Source organism: Priapulus caudatus, unplaced genomic scaffold, assembly GCF_000485595.1.
Source record: "Priapulus caudatus unplaced genomic scaffold, Priapulus_caudatus-5.0.1 Scaffold156, whole genome shotgun sequence".
NCBI lineage: Eukaryota > Metazoa > Priapulida > Priapulimorpha > Priapulimorphida > Priapulidae > Priapulus > Priapulus caudatus.
In genome coordinates, this window is record NW_014577217.1 from 44,707 (window position 1) to 62,982 (window position 18,276).

Sequence of the window (18,276 nt, forward strand, 5' to 3'; positions counted from 1 at the left end):
ACTCGACTATATCTAATCTAATGACACATCCTTTAGGCTTAATCTGTGTTACGCTAATCAGCGGAGAGTATCGACGCAGCACTAAGCGGTTAAATAACAAATGATCAGTAAAATAAAAAGGAATTAGACTTTACTATACGTACGCCACATCGCTGGGTAACCGAATAATACTGTCCCATATAACCTTTTTTATTTTTGGTGAGGGTTAATTGGACAGACACGGGGTTCATTGGAACACTTCTCGTGACGATCCGCATGCCAAAATGCATGCGCTTGAGAATCGCGCCGGCTGACGCCCGGCTATTCGGCGGCGATAAAAACCTACCCGTTCATCTTCTACCATGGCTTTACCCTTTGCTACGATATTGTAACATTTAACTTCATCGTTATTCACTCATCACACAGCATGCTCTTTTCAATAAACACCCAGCTTCGTTCAACTTCCTTAATTAGCATGCGTCATTTACAACAATCAAGACAAATGCAGAGCGAAGTCTACAATAGCCCACATGCGTTATCCTGGCTTGTATCTGTGGCGCTGCAGAGGCTGATAGACTCGCTGTGATGGTCTGAATTGTTTGTACAATGGCGATTAAGATTTAAGGAAAGCTGAACCAGGGTGTTATGAAACACAATCTCTTTAAGAAGTGAATAAACGATCGAAGTGAATGTCATCACACATATCAGTAGAGGTAAAGCTATGTAGATAGGGAACGTAGGCTTTTTTCGCGCCAATAGCGTTCCGTAACAGGCTGCATCTCTAGCGGGCATGCATTTTGCATGCGACTCACCGAATTCTCAAATGAACCCCGTTCTGTCGCCAATATATACCTTCACCAAAATTATAAAAAAGGTTATATGGTACAGAACTTCATTGGTCTATAAAATCGGCTTGAACCAGGCCCTTGAAACGTTTCAATAAAATATAATGCTAAATAAATACGAAATCTAATACTAGTAGTACTACACAAATTCTTAATGTTTCTAATCTCTCTTTCACCTATTATTGCCGACAGTTTCCTGTCAATTCCGTGTAAATGCTTTAGCACACACACTACGCCGCCATTGCTCACTGGGCACAGGTGCTGTTATAATACCGGCAAGTGGCTACCGTACGGTAGCCGTATCTGATGTCTTCGAGCGCTCGGGTACTGGATTCCATTCGCTTCATACTTACCGGAGACAAAGATGGCTGGCGGTGGCGCAAATTTTCGAAAAATAACGCCTTGAGAAATAAATTCATGATTATGAGAGTTTAGATGAGTCTAGAACCCTAACCTAACCAGCTAAACCATAACCCTAACCCTAATCCAACGCCTAACCCTAACCCTATACAGCCAAAAAGAGCTTCACGAACCGACCGGCGCTACCGTACCCCTCAGCACACTGCGTCCAGCTCGAATTAACCGAGCGGCATCGCGACGGCAATCCCCGCCGTCGGTGCCACCTATCAATCGCCCCAGTAGCCCCTGCCACTCGAAAATCAAGCGCCGACCGACCCCGCCATACACTGCGCCCTTGCCCCTTCTTGTTAATGCCGCCTCGGTGCCCTTAATGTACTGCCCTAGTTATGTTGTCCTTTAGATCGAATCAACATAACCGTGAGCGCTCGACTCCAATCCGCTCGACGCTCGATGGATTTTACACGATTACAAGACAAAGACACAACCATTCTACTCCATCTTTGTTTCAATTTCAACAACAGTGTTCACTTGTTAGAAATATAGACTGTCTCTGTTCGTAACCGAGCTCTGTCATGCGAAATCACACAAACACTGGCGAAATTCGAGCGTTCGCTATCGTTGCGCGGTCAATGTAAATGTCTGCAAGTACATGGCTATAGGCGGCGCATTGCATTTTGGGAAGCACCACGCTACTTTCCACCTCCCGTACGAGCCTTGCCATTGGAGCGTTGCAAAAACGTTCCAGCGTTGCGGCGCACGAATGACGCAATAGCGCCGCTAGGTGTTTCCTGATTCCGGCAGACATTTACATTGACCGCGCAACGTTAGCGAACGCTCGAATTTCGCCAGTGTTTGTGTGATTTCGCGTGACAGAGCTCGGTTACGAACAGAGACAGTCTATATTTCTAACAAGTGAACACTGTTGTTGAAATTGAAACAAAGATGGAGTAGAATGGTTGTGTCTTTGTCTTGTAATCGTGTGAAATCCATCGAGCGTCGAGCGGATTGGAGTCGAGCGCTTTCCTACCTGCTATATATATTAACAGTCACTGTGCAAGGTGAGCAATGGCGGCGTTAGTGTGTGTGCATAGAGCATTTACACGGAATTGACAGGAAACTGTCGGCCATAATAGGTGAAAGAGAGTATAGAAACATTAAGAATTTTGTAGTACTACTACTAGTATTAGATTTCGTATTTATTTAGCATTATATTTTATTGAAACGTTTCAAGTGCCTGTGATTGAATCGATGGCAATCGAAATCACCTAATCATTCCAAGTATAAATGTTGTGCAAATACGAACTTCATAAACATAGTTGTCAAAGTTCATAGATAGTTCTTAAAAGGTTCAAGTTGATAGTCTTCAAAGTTCAAGGGACTATTTTGCTGACGGGAAGAGACAATTAAAGCTGATCAAATAGACTTCCACACCAAGGATTGCAGCAGAAAACGCTTAAATTTTACAATTAAACGGATAGTAGACTCTAGGATTTTACTGCATACAACTGTACTTACTGTATAACAAATCGTCTATACCCACACGTATTTGTTACCAGATACCTAATTTAATTGTTATAATTATATATAGCTGATGGCATTTGTACTAAGCGAAGTCTACTGAGTACTGGACTATATCTAATCTATGCCATCATCCTGTTTAGGGCTTAAATCCTGTGTTACGTGAATCACGGAGAGTATCGACGCAGGCACTAAGGCTGGTTTAATAACAGAATGACAGTAAATAAAAAGGAATTAGATTTACTATACGTAGCACTATCGCTGGTAGACCGAATAATTCTGTCCCATATAACCTTTTTTATATTTTGGTGAGGGTTATATTGGGACAGAACGGGGTTCATTGAAATTTCGTGAGATCGCATGCAAAATGCATGCGCTGAGAATGCGGCCCGTACGCCGCTATTGGCGCGAAAAAAACCCTACCGTTCCCTTCTACATGGCTTTACCTTGCTACTGATATGTGTATACATTTTACTTCAATCGTTATTCACTTCTTAAAAGATTGTTTTTCATGAACACCGCTTCGTTCAACTTTCCTAAATTACATCGCCATTTACAAACAATCAGACCAATCAGAGCGAGTCTTACAATAGCCCCTGGTTCTCGCTTGTATCTGTGGCGCTGCAGGAGGCCTGATAGACTCGCTGTGATTGGTCTGATTGTTTGTAAATGGCGATGTAATTTAGGAAAGCTGAACGAAGCGGTGTTTATGAAAAACAATCTTTTAAGAAGTGAATAACGATTGAAGTGAATGTATACACATATCAGTAGCAAGGTAAAGCTATGTAGAAGGGAACGGTACCGGTAGGTTTTTTTTCGCGCCAATAGCGTCGTACAGGCCGCATTCTCAGCGCATGCATTTTGCATGCGATCTCACGAAATTTCAATGAACCCCGTTCTGTCCCAATATAACCCTCACCAAAATATAAAAAAGGTTATATGGGACAGAATTATTTGGTCTATATCGCTTGACCAGGCACTTGAAACGTTTCAATAAAATATAATGCTAAATAAATACGAAATCTAATACTAGTAGTACTACAAAATTCTTAATGTTTCTATACTCTCTTTCACCTATTATTGCCGACAGTTTCTTGTCAATTCCGTGTAAATGCTTTATGCACACACACTAACGCCGCCATTGCTCACTGTGCACAGTGACTGTTAATATATAGGCAGTGGCTACGGGTACGGTAGCCGTATCTTGATGTCTCGAGGCTACGGGTACGGGAGTCCATTCGCTTTCATACTTAACGAGACAAAGATGGCGGCGGTGGCGCCAAATTTCGAAATAACGCCTTGGGAAATAAATTCATGATTTGAGAGTTTAGATGAGCTAGAACCCTAACCCTAACCCTAATCCTAACCCTAACCCTAACCCTAATCCTAACCCTAACCCTAACCCTAACGCCAAAAAGGAGCTTCAACGACCGACGGCTACCGTACCTCTAGCCACTGGCGTCAGGGCATTCGAATTATACGCGACGGCATCCGACGGCAATTGCCGTGGTGGTCCCCTATCAAATCGGCGTACTGCCCCTGAAAATCCAACCCGACCGACGGCAGTCACCTGCTTGCCTTTGTGTAATTGCCGTCGTGCCGTTTAATCTACTGCCCATAGTTTTGTTTTTGTCGAATCAAACAATAATCACGTGCGCGTGTCTGCTTGTAGTTGCAATGGAGAGCTAAAACCGATAGTCGCAGCGAGCTGGAATAGAATAACAGCATCGGATAATTATTTGCTCCTGATAGCGGGGCATTAAAATTTCTTGTTACTGTACTTCCATTAGCAGAGGTGGTACAGGGTCAGTGTTACGGTGGAAGCTTACATGGGGCATGCATTGTTTGTAGCATTAAAAGCAAGACGCATGTTGCATGTACTTAATTGTTAGAGTTCTCCTTTATTTACAAACAGTGCCTTGGTGCCCTTCTCAAACTTGAGAGTTGCCTTGGTGCCTTTCTATTTAGAGAAAATTCAGGCGATTTCTCACATGTCCCAAAAAAATCTTGCCCTTCTCGTCGCTTAATTCGAGCCCTGCACTGCGTAAATATATTAGCAGGTAGGAAAGCGGCCATCGGTATGCAGGGGGGGGGGGGGTCGGAGGTTCGTACGACCCCCCAAAATTTTAAGAAGGTCGCACATTTTTCGGCAGAAGACTTTTTTTCGAGGCCGCTTTTTACAATGACATAAAAAACGATCAGGTACCCTAGCATGAGTCCAAAGACAAGCCTAATTGACTTAGTAAATCTAACTCCGCAATTCCCGCATATCTGACAACTCGAGCCTTTTTTTTAAACATAATTTTGTTTCATAAAGAGAGCAAAGACTGACAAAGTTACAAAGACAAAGACAAGATCAAGACAAGACAAGATAAAGACAAAAGTTCAAAAAACTGTTTTCACTGAGTCAGAAAACTTTTTTTTAAACTAATACATTTTTTTTTACAAAATTTTTTGTTTTTTAATTAAATTGTCAGGGGCGTGTACAGAGGGGGGTCCAGGGGGTCCAGACCCCCCCTTCGCGTGTTCCCAAGTTTGGGTAGGTTAGACCCCCGCCCTGGTATTATGTTACACTGTACACGCCCCTGAATGTATTGACATTGTAATATCACATCTTGCTGTAAAAGGTCGCAAAAAATTATTATCACGACCCACCCAGAAAAAATCCTGGATACATCCCTGAGCGCTCGATCTCCATATCCGCTCGACGCTCGATGGATTTTACAACGATTACAAGACAAAGACACAACCATTCTACTCCATCCTTTGTTCAATTTCAACAACAGTGTTCACAAAATGTTTCCTTGTAGAATATGACTGTCTCTGTTCGTAACCGAGCTCTGTCATGCGAAATCACACAAACACTGGGCGAAATTCGACGTCGCTCCGTTGCCGGTCAATGTAAATGTCTGCAAGTACATGGCTGATAGGCCGGCGCATTGCATTTGGGAAGCACCACGCTACTTTCCACCTCCCGTACGAGCCTCCCATTGGAGCGTTGCAAAAACGTTCCAGCCGTTGCGGCGCACGAATGACGCAATAGCGCCGCTAGGTGTTTCCTGATTCGGCAGACATTTACATTGACCGCGCACGCTAGCGAACGCTCGAATTTCGCCAGGTTTGTGTGATTTCGCGTGACAGAGCTCGGTTACGAACAGAGACAGTCTATATTTCTAACAAGTGAACACTGTTGTTGAAATTGAAACAAAGATGAGTAGAATGGTTGTTTTTGTCCTTTGTCTGTAATCGTGTGAAATCCATCGGCGTCGAGCGGCATTGGACTCGAGCGCTTTCCTACTGCTATAATATTAACAGTCACTGTGCAAGGTGAAGCAAATGGCGCGTAGTGTTGTGTGTCATAGAGCATTTACAACGGAATTGCACGGAACACTGTCGCCATAATAGGTGAAAGAGAGTATAGAAACATTAAGAATTTTGTAGTACTACTACTAGTATTAGATTTCGTATTTATTTAGCATTATATTTTATTGAAAAACGTTTCAAGTGCCTGTGATTGAATCGATGGCAATCGAATCACACTAATCATTCCAAGTATAAATGTTGTGCAAATACGAACTTCATAAACATAGTTGTCAAAGTTCATAGATAGTTCTTAAAGGTTCAAGTTGATAGTCTTCAAAGTTCAAGGGACTATTTTGCAGCCGGGAAGAGACAATTAAAGCTGATCAAATAGACTTCCACACCAAGGATTGCAGCAGAAAACGCTTAAATTACAATTAAACGGATAGTAGACTCTAGGATTTTACTGCATACAACTGTACTTACTGTATAACAAATCGTCTATACCCACACGTATTTTGTTACCGATACCTAATTTAATTGTTATAATTATTTACACATCAACGCTACGAAATTTGAACGGCGCCATGACACCCGCGACGTGCTGCACCCTGAAAAAGTTGCGTATTTGGCAATTTATTTTGCACGTTACAGACCGAGGGCTAATCACAAAGGTGCAATTATATTCATACCTAAATGCTATATTAACCGAACGATGTTCATTTTAGGACAAATTTATCCATAATATAACTGAAACTATATGTCATTTATAAAATATTACAATCCTTTTGCTTGTAAATTAATAAAATAAGAACAAACTCAGTCTGTATAACCATTGCTAAAAGTGGTTTGCGCAATTTACCAGATCGTGCGCTTTGAGTGGCCAGGGAACAATTTCCAGCCAAAATTTGCAAAGCAAATGTGCTATACAAAATAAATTTTGCATAGCAATTGGATAAATTTGTTAGCATTTTTTTTCAGACAATCACAGTGCAATTTACACCGCAGTGGCATGCTTGGCGTGTTATCGTGTCTGCCTGTGACAGGCACAGCTAGCTTAAGCTAGGACCCACTAGCGATTCTGCATGCTGCCCCGGCAGCGTTAAACAGCGTGCGAGCTTGGCACTCGTCCGCTCGCCAATGTCGAGTGAAAATAATATCGGGCCGGGCGAGTGAAAGCTAAAGCTGACTCGCCCATGTTGGCGAGTAAAAATAATTGTCTAGAACTTTAATCAAATGTTGGTTCTTACGTTATATATATCAAACATTGATGAAATACAGTTCTAGCGATTGTGAAGGGCCGGCTATCTGACCTCGCCCACGACATCCTCACTTTATATTATCAAAGGTCACCGAAGAAAGCAGCCCGCGAGAGCGTGCAGCGCCAGCACAGCGTGGCTGTGTATACCTGCCTGGGGCGGCATATTGATTGATGTACGGGGGGGGGGGGAGTGCAGGATTGTTAAAAGTCACGTTGGCCGTGTGGTTAACAAATCAATAAAATCGGCGTAACGTGGCATTTCATTGACGCGGCAAAGCAGCCCGAGAATAAAAGTAAATTGTAAACATGTATGTTTCCGTTTACATCTCGCGATGGGCTGCATCGCACAACTGCGATTTATAAAAAAATATGCGTAGCAAATGGCTGAAAATACATCGCGAATTGCGATGCGATACCGGGGAAAATTATATAGCTCATCTGACATAGTCAGATGCAGCTTGTAGAATCGCTTGATCGTCCGTCGATCGTCCGATCGTCCGATCGTCCGTGCGTCCGGGCCAACAGTTGGCACAATCTTAACCGCTCGACGTAACGGTCACGATATTCGGCACGTCGGGGGGATCGTCAAAACGAGTTGGGATGTCGAAGCTGGGGTCAAAGGTCAAAGGTCAAGAGGTTAAAAGAAGGGGGACATTCACTCCTTAACTTAAGGTATAGGGAGGAAATGCAGAATTGCGGCACAAATCTAAACGGCTCCACCTAGGCTTGTGATAGCGGTGTAATAGCTATCATGGTAGGAAAAGCCATCACTGTGCCGAAATTGGAGTCACAGGTCAAAGGTCAATGGGCACAGGGAGATTTTAGACATTTTCTGAGGACATGGTCTGAGGAGCGATTGGAAAACTTTTTTGTTCAGCGGTGACTCTAGCATTTTTATGGCTTTATTGAAGGACCATGAAATGTCCCTTCTGCTGACATGCGAAGAGTAAGTGTCGGATAACCTTTTGACCTCAAGAGGGTTAAACATGGATTTGTTCACTGTCAACAAAGACTGAACTGCTTTTGCTAGTAGAATCCCTCTCCCCACCCTCGCCCTTCCCTCCCCACCCCGTCCCCCCACCCTCGTCCCAACCCCTCCCCTACCCTCCCCCTCGCCCCCACCTCAAGAGAGGGTTAAACATGGATTAGTTGACTGTCTGTTCGAAAGAATTTGACTGCCGGGTTTGCTAGTAGAATCTATACATGCCTGGATGTATGAGGCTACAATGTCACAGTGAAATTTCAAAAGCTAATTTGGTTATAAGAAGTTTGCTCCTTAAATCGATAATTTATATGGCATTCTGTAGTGTCAGTATAGTTACATGTAACGCATGCCACTGCCACTGCCAGTGGCTGCTGCAGTGCAAATGAGTGCATGTGTTGGGGCAGTTTTTGCCTGCGTTAATTTGTTGGGCCGGTGCAGCTCTCTTTTGCAGCCTGTAGGCTTGCGTAGGTAAATGGATGATGCTACTAATCTGTCTTGCAAATAGTTTTTTGCTACTACGAATGATGGGGCTTCCATCTTTAATCTGAAGACATTAAACGTGATGCGCCATCTCGTGGCAACTTTCATAACGATCCCAAGAACATTCTTTTGAGAAGGTTCCTGATACCATCTCTGTGCCATTCGACACTATTTGTCGGCGTGTATGTGAACACATTTGGGACTAACAGGGTTTACTGAATCCCACCACCCACCACAGAGTCACCGCAGTAGACGTTATATGACGCTGTCGCTATGCGGCACTTGTTCCCTGTGGCGCCACCGTAGTTGTAATCAAACTGTAGTCGTTAGTTTTAAAACATTTTAAATAATATTTCTAATGGTGATTGAACCATGAAACTTTTTATGTAGTGTAATTTTAACCTAAATTAACTGAAAATAACATTGAACACACCAAAGAATATTGCTCTACAACACACAATATCACTCCATGCTTTTCATTAGCATTATGTACAAACATGCAAAATATATAGCAAGTGGCTAACTGAGAGCTCCAAATTTGCGCACTAATCATTTTGAGGAAGTATAATTTTGTTGTGAGATTTCTCTTCGTAATTCAAGTTGTACCCAAGTAATGACGAAGAGTGATGTAACTCAAAATGGTAGTTTAATGCTGGAGCTGGTACATGCTGGAGCTGGAGTTGCTGTTTAACACACGTGACACGAACTGGCGAACAAGAGAGAGCGATATCAATTCGCGTTGACCTAACAATAATTACTAGATTATAGAATGTGTGCATGCACGTAGGAAGTATAGTCCATACTATTACAGAAAGCTGGGAATTTTTACAGGTTTTCACTTTGCTCCTCTAAAATGGTGTGTTTGTGCTGTGATAGTCTGAAACAAGCAAGCAAGTTTCCCAATTTGGTGCTCACAATTTTCCAGCTAATTTAGCTTTTTGTGAGTTTGTGCACAGTGGAATGCATGCAGTGAGATTGTGTGTTGGAGATCTATGTGTATTTGAACAGTGTATACATAAAATTATTAAGTGATGCAAAGTACATAAACATTAAGCCTCCATATTAAATGCAAGCATTTAGTTACTATAATCGTTTTAACATTAAAGCGTCGCAAATGTATACGGAGTGTTCTGTATTAATTGTGTGGCAATGATCAATTATTGTTACCTAATAGTTGTGTTGTGACCATAACCGCGTATTGTGACATTTCACGTTTCGCAAAATAGGCATGGAGCCTTAGTATATAGATGAAAAAAGAATATATTAAATTTAATGAATTGTCTATTAATTGCACCAAAATCTGGTTACCACTGGTTGGCCTCCGATTACCACCAAGCGTTTCTGATGATTCAAGATTGGTTATTCTTGCAAGTCAAAATTAATAAATACGGTACCTCTTCTTGAATGATCAATATGTTATGTCACACACAGTACGTGATAGCCACGCCATCAGATCGTAATGAAGGTCCAATCTGTAGTCACCATTGTTCTCGTCACCTCGAATTTTCAGGGTAAATATTACTTTAGCACCAATGTAACTATATCATCGATCTTAATCGTCGTAACCTTGGCAAAGTAACTAACTAACTATAACTTTATAACACCTAATCCTAACCCTAATAAACCTAATCTTGCCCCCATCATTAAAGACTGAGGTTCTAAAAATGAAAGATTGCCCCCCCCCCCCTTGTTGTTGTCCGCATGACATTGTGCCAAATTGGCAAGAGCTATATCACCAAGATTACTAATTTGATATGTAATTATTATTATATATTACTTATTTTAAGGCCTACAGTACTAGTTGTATATTTTTAGCTCATCTGACATAGTCAGATGCAGCTTGTAGAATCGCTTGATCGTCCGTCCGTCCGTCCGGTCGTCCGGTCGTCCGTCCGTCCGTCAACAGTTGGGCACAAATCTTAACCGCTCGACGTACGGTCACGATATTCGGCACATTGGGTGGTATCGTCAAAACAAGTTGGGCTGTCGAAGCTGGGGGTCAAAGGTCAAAGGTCAAGAGGTGTAAAAGAAGGGGGAACATTCACTCCTTAACTTAAGGTATAGGGAGGAAATGCAGAATTGCGGCACACATCTAAACGGCTCGACCTAGGCTCGTGATAGTCGGTGTATAGCATCATGGTAGGAAAAGCCATCACTGTGCCGAAATTGGAGGTCACAGGTCAAAGGTCAATGGGCACAGGGCAGATTTTAGACATTTTCTGAGGACATGGTCTGACGGAGCGATTGAAAAACTTTTTTGTTTCAGCGGTGACCTAGCATTTTTATGGCATTATTGAAAGGACCATGAAATCTACTTTCTGCTGACATGCGAAGAGTAAGTGTCAGATAACCTTTTGACCCTCAAGAGGAGGGTTAAACATGGATTTGTTGACTGTCTGTTAGAAAGAATTTGACTGCCGGGTTTGCTAGTAGAATCTATACATGCCTGGATGTATGAGGCTACAATGTCACAGTGAAATTTCAAAAGCTAAATTTGGTTAAAGAAGGTTTATGCTCCTTAAATCGTATAATTTATATGGCTTCTGTAGTGTCAGTATGTTACATGTAACGTATGCCACTGCCAGTGGCTACTGCCAGTGCATGTGTTGTGGTACTGTGGAGTTTTTGCCTTAATTGGTTACAGGTGGCAGCTCTCTATTGCGCAGCCTGTAGGCTTGTGTAGGTAAATGGATGAGTGCTTACCTATTCTGTCTTGCAGATAGTTGTTGCTACTACGTATGATGGGAGCTTCCATCTTTAATCTGAAGACACTTAAACGTACGCGCCATCTCGTGGCAACTTTCATAACGATCCCAACGAACATTCTTTTGAGAAGGTTCCTGATACCATCCCTGTGCATTCCACTGTTTCGGCGTGTATGTGAACACATTTGGGACTAACAGGGTTTACTAGAATCCCACCACTCCACCACAGAGTCACCGCAGTAGACGTTAGATGAGCGCTGTCGCTCTGCGGCACTTGTTATTAATTTATGATTCTGTTCACATCCCCACGTCGTTGTGGCAAACAGGCAGGAGCTCAATCGCTAGGGTTCCGAACGACCACTAATTTTACACTTTGCTAATAAAATAAATTTTTTAATTTAATAATTTTACTAACTTGTTTGTTGTTCCGTCGTCGTCCGCAGGTCATCTTGGCTAATGGTCAGGAGCAGGTCGCCACGCCCGCCGCTGGGCAGCAGCCGCAGGAGGGGGCCTCCATGTGGAGCCTAACGAAGGGCTTCATCATACGCGCGCTCATCATCTACTTCATCTCGAGCTACTTCCGCCGGCCGTCGCAGCCCGCCGGTCAGCAGGACGCGGCCGCGGGCGCGGGCGGCACCCGCCTCAGCTCAGCCAACATGTTCAAGAAAGACAGCCCACTGGTAAGTCAGGTGACCGGTCGTTGACTGCGCACGCGGAGAGTCACTGGTAAGTCAGGTGACCGGTCGTTGACTGCGCACGTGGAGAGTCACTGGTAAGACGGGTGACCGGCGGTAAGACGGGTGATCGGTGGTGGGGGTAAGAGGGTCGCTGGCCAGGGACCGCGATGCAGCGATAACATGCGGAAACTGTGCGTGCCCGTTACCACGTACGGCCCGTCACCTTGTGTTGAAGGTTTTGCGAGGCACAGGAGTGCGTGATAGTTTTGCTTCCACACGCTTCAATTGCAGAATTTTTGTGTGCGCAGCATAGTTTGACTAGCTAATCATAATTTGTAGTTAATTCAGGTTAATTCAGTGTTAATCGATTCAGTATTGGCTTAGAACGAGACAAATCGTTTTCCTGCTCCCAAATGGAGTTTAGTAAGTTAGTTAGTCCCATGTGCATCTAGTTGCTTTCATGTACAAGTTATATAATTAACCGTTGATCAAGCTTTCTCATATTTTCTCGATTGCTCAGCTTTTCATGGGTTGGTCGTCTTAGCGGCAAGCGCTAAATCTTTCTGATGTAGTTTTCGAACATGTTTCTCATACTTGTTATGAAATGTGGAAGCTTATGTATGAATGGAGTGCGAATTTTGTAGTTGTACTATACACCCATCTCTATTTCCTCATCTGTAGGATATGTATATCTACATAAATGAGCAGGCAAAGTTCGACGATTTCACAAATCCTGAAGCGCTGTTCTGGGAACAGAAAGATTTGATATACGGCGATTGGAGCGATGGGCAGTCGCACGACGGGAGTTTTGTTCGAAGTGGCCAGATCACAGCGACGGAGGTAGGAAGCAGTAGCTATTACTGCACAACCACGGATAAATTGTCACCACAGCACCAATGGCAAGCGCAGTGGTTGCCCTCCTTGCAATGGCACATCAAACACTAGCTGACATAAAATTATACATCAGTGAAGCCTCATTGATACCCTTCTTCGTTTGGCTCCATGCTCGTTCCATCTTGTGTATGTATCCTTCACTCCCCACACAAAAAGTGTTGATAAAAAGTGAGTCACTAGGTTCGAATTTCCCAGTACATCAGTATCTAGTGGCTGGTACCATTTTAATTTGACTAGCTAATCATAATTTGTGGTAGCCATGCTATCTATTCGTAGGTCTGGATGTGCTAGACCATTCTGAAAACTACCCTCATTCATTCTCTTGAATGACCACCACTGGTGAAATTACTACTCCCATCTAGTAGAACCAAGTAGAAGCTGTGCTATTTTTAGGAATTTATTGTCCTGTTTATCTTTTTTGATTTTATAGCACATAATATATGCTGTTTTAGCAACAAAATCAACCACCGCCATTACATACAGAATTTATCCTTGAATCGGAAATATATTTCCCTGGACGGTTTTTCACACAAACACATATTTTTGTCCACAGGGTATGATGTCAAACGGTTCGATATATATGCACATGTATTTCGTGAAGGCTGGAAAGTCCCCAAATCCAGCAAAGAAGGGCCAATATTCTAAACGCTTTACCTTTCATAAAACCAACAGTAAGTATCACCAATTCATTACCACAACATACTGCATGAAAGTGCTTTGTCTAAGCTTGATTGCATAACAATTTTGCTATAGTTGATACTGTGTTTATATAGGATTTGGATTTGTGGGGGGAGTCAATGGTTAGGAACCACTGTCATTTTACGTATGGTTAAAATGACACTCCCTATACCAAGAATCTATTCAATGATTAAGTTGAAAGCCTAAATTGATATCCACTGTTGTGCATGGTGTACGGGGTCAGTGACATAATAGTAAAATCCTCTAGCCTTCGCCACATTGGCAGTGTTACTGTAGTAATCAAACACCGTAAAGTTGTGGACATTCATTCCCCTCTTTAATGAAGAAATTAATAATTCTGAGTCATGATGGTGTGACAGTGTGTCTTTCTCTCTGCAGTCCTGCATAAGTGCGTTAAATAGTAAACGTGGGGGTGTGACAGTGTGTCTTTACCTCTGCAGTAGTGCATAAGTGTGTTAGGTAGTAGTTGTGGGGTGTGACAGTGTGTCTTTACCTCTGCAGTGCTGAATAAGTACATTTAATTATAATTGTGAAGATATGAGGATATGACTGTGTTTTTTCCTCTGATGTCCTGCATAAGTGCATTAGGTAGTGGGGGTGTCTTTCAACGTGGGTGGTGTGTGATAGTGTGTCTTTCCCTCTGCAGTGCTGAATAAATACAAGAAGAAGCGCTATCAGAAGACTCACAACCTGCTGACCGGTGTCAGTGAGGCGACTGACGAGGAGAGAGAGGTGCGTGACTTACGGAGGAGGCAGAACAATTTCTTCACTCACCTGCCCCTGTTTTCTTACGCCTACTCAGTGGTTTCGCCCGTACATTTTGCACTTGTTGCTAATGGTTTTGTTTACTTTTGTGCATTCGATTTCGCCTCGTAGTTGTTTGTTTGAGATATCGGCGTTTCTGAGACTGATTTATAACATTCTTATCTCACTTCACACTGTTGTTTAAAAATGGGCATAATTACGGCCATAATTAGGGCCATAATAAAAATATTGTTTGTTTGCCCTCACCCGACCGACCCGCCAAAAAGGGGCTCACTCAAACATGTTTATTGATCTTTCCCATTCTTTTTTTTTTACAAATTGTAACACTGTACATTATATAAATCTGTAGGCAATACATTATATCTACCAAGCAAAACGAACATTCAACATAAAAGGTGTCTCCACACAAGCACACCCGAGCATGTAGACACCATGCTGAATTTGTAAAAAGACCCCCCACAAGAAAAAGCCTACCTACCTACCCAAACTTTTCAGCCTTGGTCAGTGAGGGCAAACAAAGATTGTTTTAATTGTGGCCTAGACGGATATCTTAGCGCAGGTTGTTGCTAGAAACAAGAAATTGTTCTAAGCTGGAAATGTCGGAGACTGTGTCAGGGGTTACTCTACCGCTCGCCAAAATAACCGATTGCTACACTTTTTTGTACTGGCTATAAAAACATTCGACTGGCTATTTTTTTGCGAAAAATGACCAAACTGGGTAATTGGCAACTCACAGCAAGCAAAGGTCCAGATTTGAAACATACAGACATAAATTAGTGAAATCAACATTTTATTTATTGTTTTGATTCTCTGTATTTTCTTCAAGTAGAAAATTTAGAATGAAATTATGTCGACAAAATTACAAATCTACAAGTGATTAACATTGGCTACAAAAAAATCAATTGGCTATTTTTTTTGTTACGCTTTTAAATTTCCCACAGTAACCCCTGCCATGCGATGCTGTCTCGACACGAGTCGTTGTCACTTACCTGGCTGCATGATAAAAGTCAAAACCTCGTTAGAAGTGTGAGATATTTCGTGTTTCTTTCAGTGCGCGATAAACCTTGTTAGAAGTGTTAGATATTTCGATTTTTTTCAGCGCACGATAAACCTTGTTAGTAGAAGTGTGAGATATTTTGTATTTCTTTCAGTGCGCGATAAACCTTGTTAGAAGTGTTAGATATTTCGTATTTCTTTCAGTGCGCGATAAACCTTGTTAGAAGTTTGAGATCTTTCGTATTTCTTTCAGTGCGCGATAAACCTTGTTAGAAGTTTGAGATCTTTCGTATTTCTTTCAGTGCGCGATAAACCTTGTTAGAAGTTTGAGATCTTTCGTATTTTTTTCAGAAAGCAGAGAAGGGTGAGATGGACATTCTCTCTCACTGGCATCCGAACTTGACGATCAACCTGGTGGACGACCACACAGCCTGGGTGCAGGGCCACGTGCCCCAGCCCCTCGAAGAATGTAAGCAGTCACAGTAGTTAGTAAGTAGTAGTGGTGGTGGTGGTGGTGGTGGTGGCGGCGGCGGCGGCGGTGGACGGTGGACGGTGTTGTCATCGTCGTCGTCAGAGTAGTTAATAAGTAGTGGTGGGTGGCGGCGGTGGCGGCGGCAGCAGTAGCAGCAGTAGCAGCTAGTAAGAAATCTTTACTCTAACCGTGAGATTGGCGGATTCGGAAAACAAGCGATTGTAGTGTTTGTGTCTGAGATTTGTAATGCCGGCGTTGTCGTGATTTCGCAGACATTGAGTTTGAGCCCGTCTCTGGTAACTACTACCCCATCATCTACTTCAACGACTACTGGAACATGCTGGGCGACTATCAGCCCATCAATCACACCACGCCGTACGTATCACAAGTAGTATGCTTCTCACACGTGTATTATTGAGCGTTGAACACTAGTTGCTGTGCGAATCGAATCGGCCTCCAGTGTTCCCAGTGTTTCTGTGCGTTACTGACAGCATAACGTTCGCTGCTTTGAGACGTGTTTCAACTTTCAGCGTGTTCGTGGTAATGCCTCACAGTGTTTAGAGATCCGAATGAGTGCCGGTGGTTTTGTCTTGGCATCTTTTTTCCGTGACCATAAAAAATTTTGTGGACGAGCGTTTGGAAATACGTCATTGCCACGTACATTCGTTGCTATGGCGACAGTGTAGTATTGCAGCATTGTCATTCTTTGTGTTTCGTTGCCGTGGTGACAGTGAGCTGAACCTGACGCTGACCTACAGTCCGATCTCGCTCTTCAAGTGGCAGATGTACGCGGCACAGTCGATGCGAAACAAGTGGACGTCTATGCTGGGCGAGGGCATGATGGAGGAAGCTGACGACACGGATCAGGACACCTTGAAGGTACGATGTCAAAATTGATTGTTTCATCGAAAGAAATTTCAACTGGGAAAAAAATTGGGCCTAAATTTTGAAGGTATAGTCGGAAGGTTACGTTGAGCACGGAGTTGCATATGGACGCAGCCACAGTGGCCATGGTCTCGGCTGTATTCTGTAAACCTCTGTTTTAAATGTGAAATTTATATGTAGTAGGTTTATTACCTGCTATTTGCACTGTGATATAATGTAGTGACATGTGCGTTTAGTATGCTACTGGCACTAGTGTGTGATATATTAATTTAAGGTTAGTGCTATACTTAATAAAAATAATTACTTAGTAATTAACTACACAGAATTAGTATGCTACTGTCAGTCCTAGGCGTTGGTATGTACTAAAATAAAATTAGCACAAATTTTCGTGTCGTTTCACGCTTGGATTACGAGTAATTAAGTACACAGAATTAGTTTGCTACAGTCGGTTGTAGACGTTGGTATATACTAAAATCAAATTAGTACAAATTTTTATGTCGTTCTACTACTAATTGGCACTACGACTAGTTGCGACTAATTACGACTAATTGCCTGGATATGTTTTTGTACTTGAGCAGCAAGCGATGTTGGAGACAAATCCATATCTGCTAGGTCTCACCGTCGTCATCTCCATCGTCCACAGTGTCTTCGAATTCCTCGCTTTCAAGAACGGTAAAGTGTCCTAATCGTGTTTAATCGGTGGCAAAATGTCCTACTGGAGGTTGTAACGATTGGTGTCGTAATCGTATAGGCAGCGATCGTTACTTGTGTCGTGTCGTATGGGTGCATAGTGTGGCTGCCGTGATCTCATCATGTAGTTAATCGTGTAGCATAGTTGTCACTGTTGTATTTCTGAAGTAAAGACTGAAAACTCAACCTTTAATATATAATACGAACAGCGAATTTATTCCTGTTCAGTGCAGGCTGCCACATTGGTGTTTGCCACTGGCTTCGGGGAGTACTTTGCGCCACCTATTGGGCTCGCTATGGCACATGTTACAATATTCTCACAGTCACATTCTCATGATGTTTTCTTTCTGCAGATATACAGTTCTGGAACAGTAGGAAGTCGTTGGAGGGTCTGTCCGTTCGCTCGGTTTTCTTCAACGTGTTTCAGGTGCTTATCTCGGCGCGTTCGTTCATTCGTGCGTGCGGCAGGGTGGGGGTGGGGGGTATGAGATTGTGTTTCTGCTCATCTGGTAGCCAATTGTGATCCAATTTTATCCTATTTTTTCTATATTTTTCCTATATTTTATCCTTTTTCTATTTTTCCTCTGCGAGGTGGTAGTGTGTCGTTTGGTATTACCTGTTCCATTCACCAGGTGGCCATTTACCGCGTGGTGTTACCTGTTCTTACCTCAGTTGTGTTTATGGGTCATGTTACCTCTTCCCTCCACCAGGTGGCTGTTTATCGTGTCATGTTACCTCTTCCCGCCACCAGGTGGCTGTTTATCG

At 42.8% G+C, this 18,276-nt stretch overlaps 1 protein-coding gene across 1 annotated transcript in view; it reads left to right on the forward strand.

The window, feature by feature from the left end:
- LOC106806378 (cleft lip and palate transmembrane protein 1 homolog) overlaps positions 1 to 18,276 on the forward strand; it is a 35,332-nt gene that overhangs the window by 1,035 nt on the left and 16,021 nt on the right. The window contains 9 exon segments of the mRNA XM_014808301.1: positions 11,877 to 12,113; positions 12,792 to 12,950; positions 13,558 to 13,675; positions 14,350 to 14,435; positions 15,816 to 15,933; positions 16,209 to 16,311; positions 16,668 to 16,815; positions 17,400 to 17,493; positions 17,865 to 17,938. Of these exon segments, the coding sequence (XP_014663787.1) occupies positions 11,877 to 12,113; positions 12,792 to 12,950; positions 13,558 to 13,675; positions 14,350 to 14,435; positions 15,816 to 15,933; positions 16,209 to 16,311; positions 16,668 to 16,815; positions 17,400 to 17,493; positions 17,865 to 17,938 (1,137 nt within the window).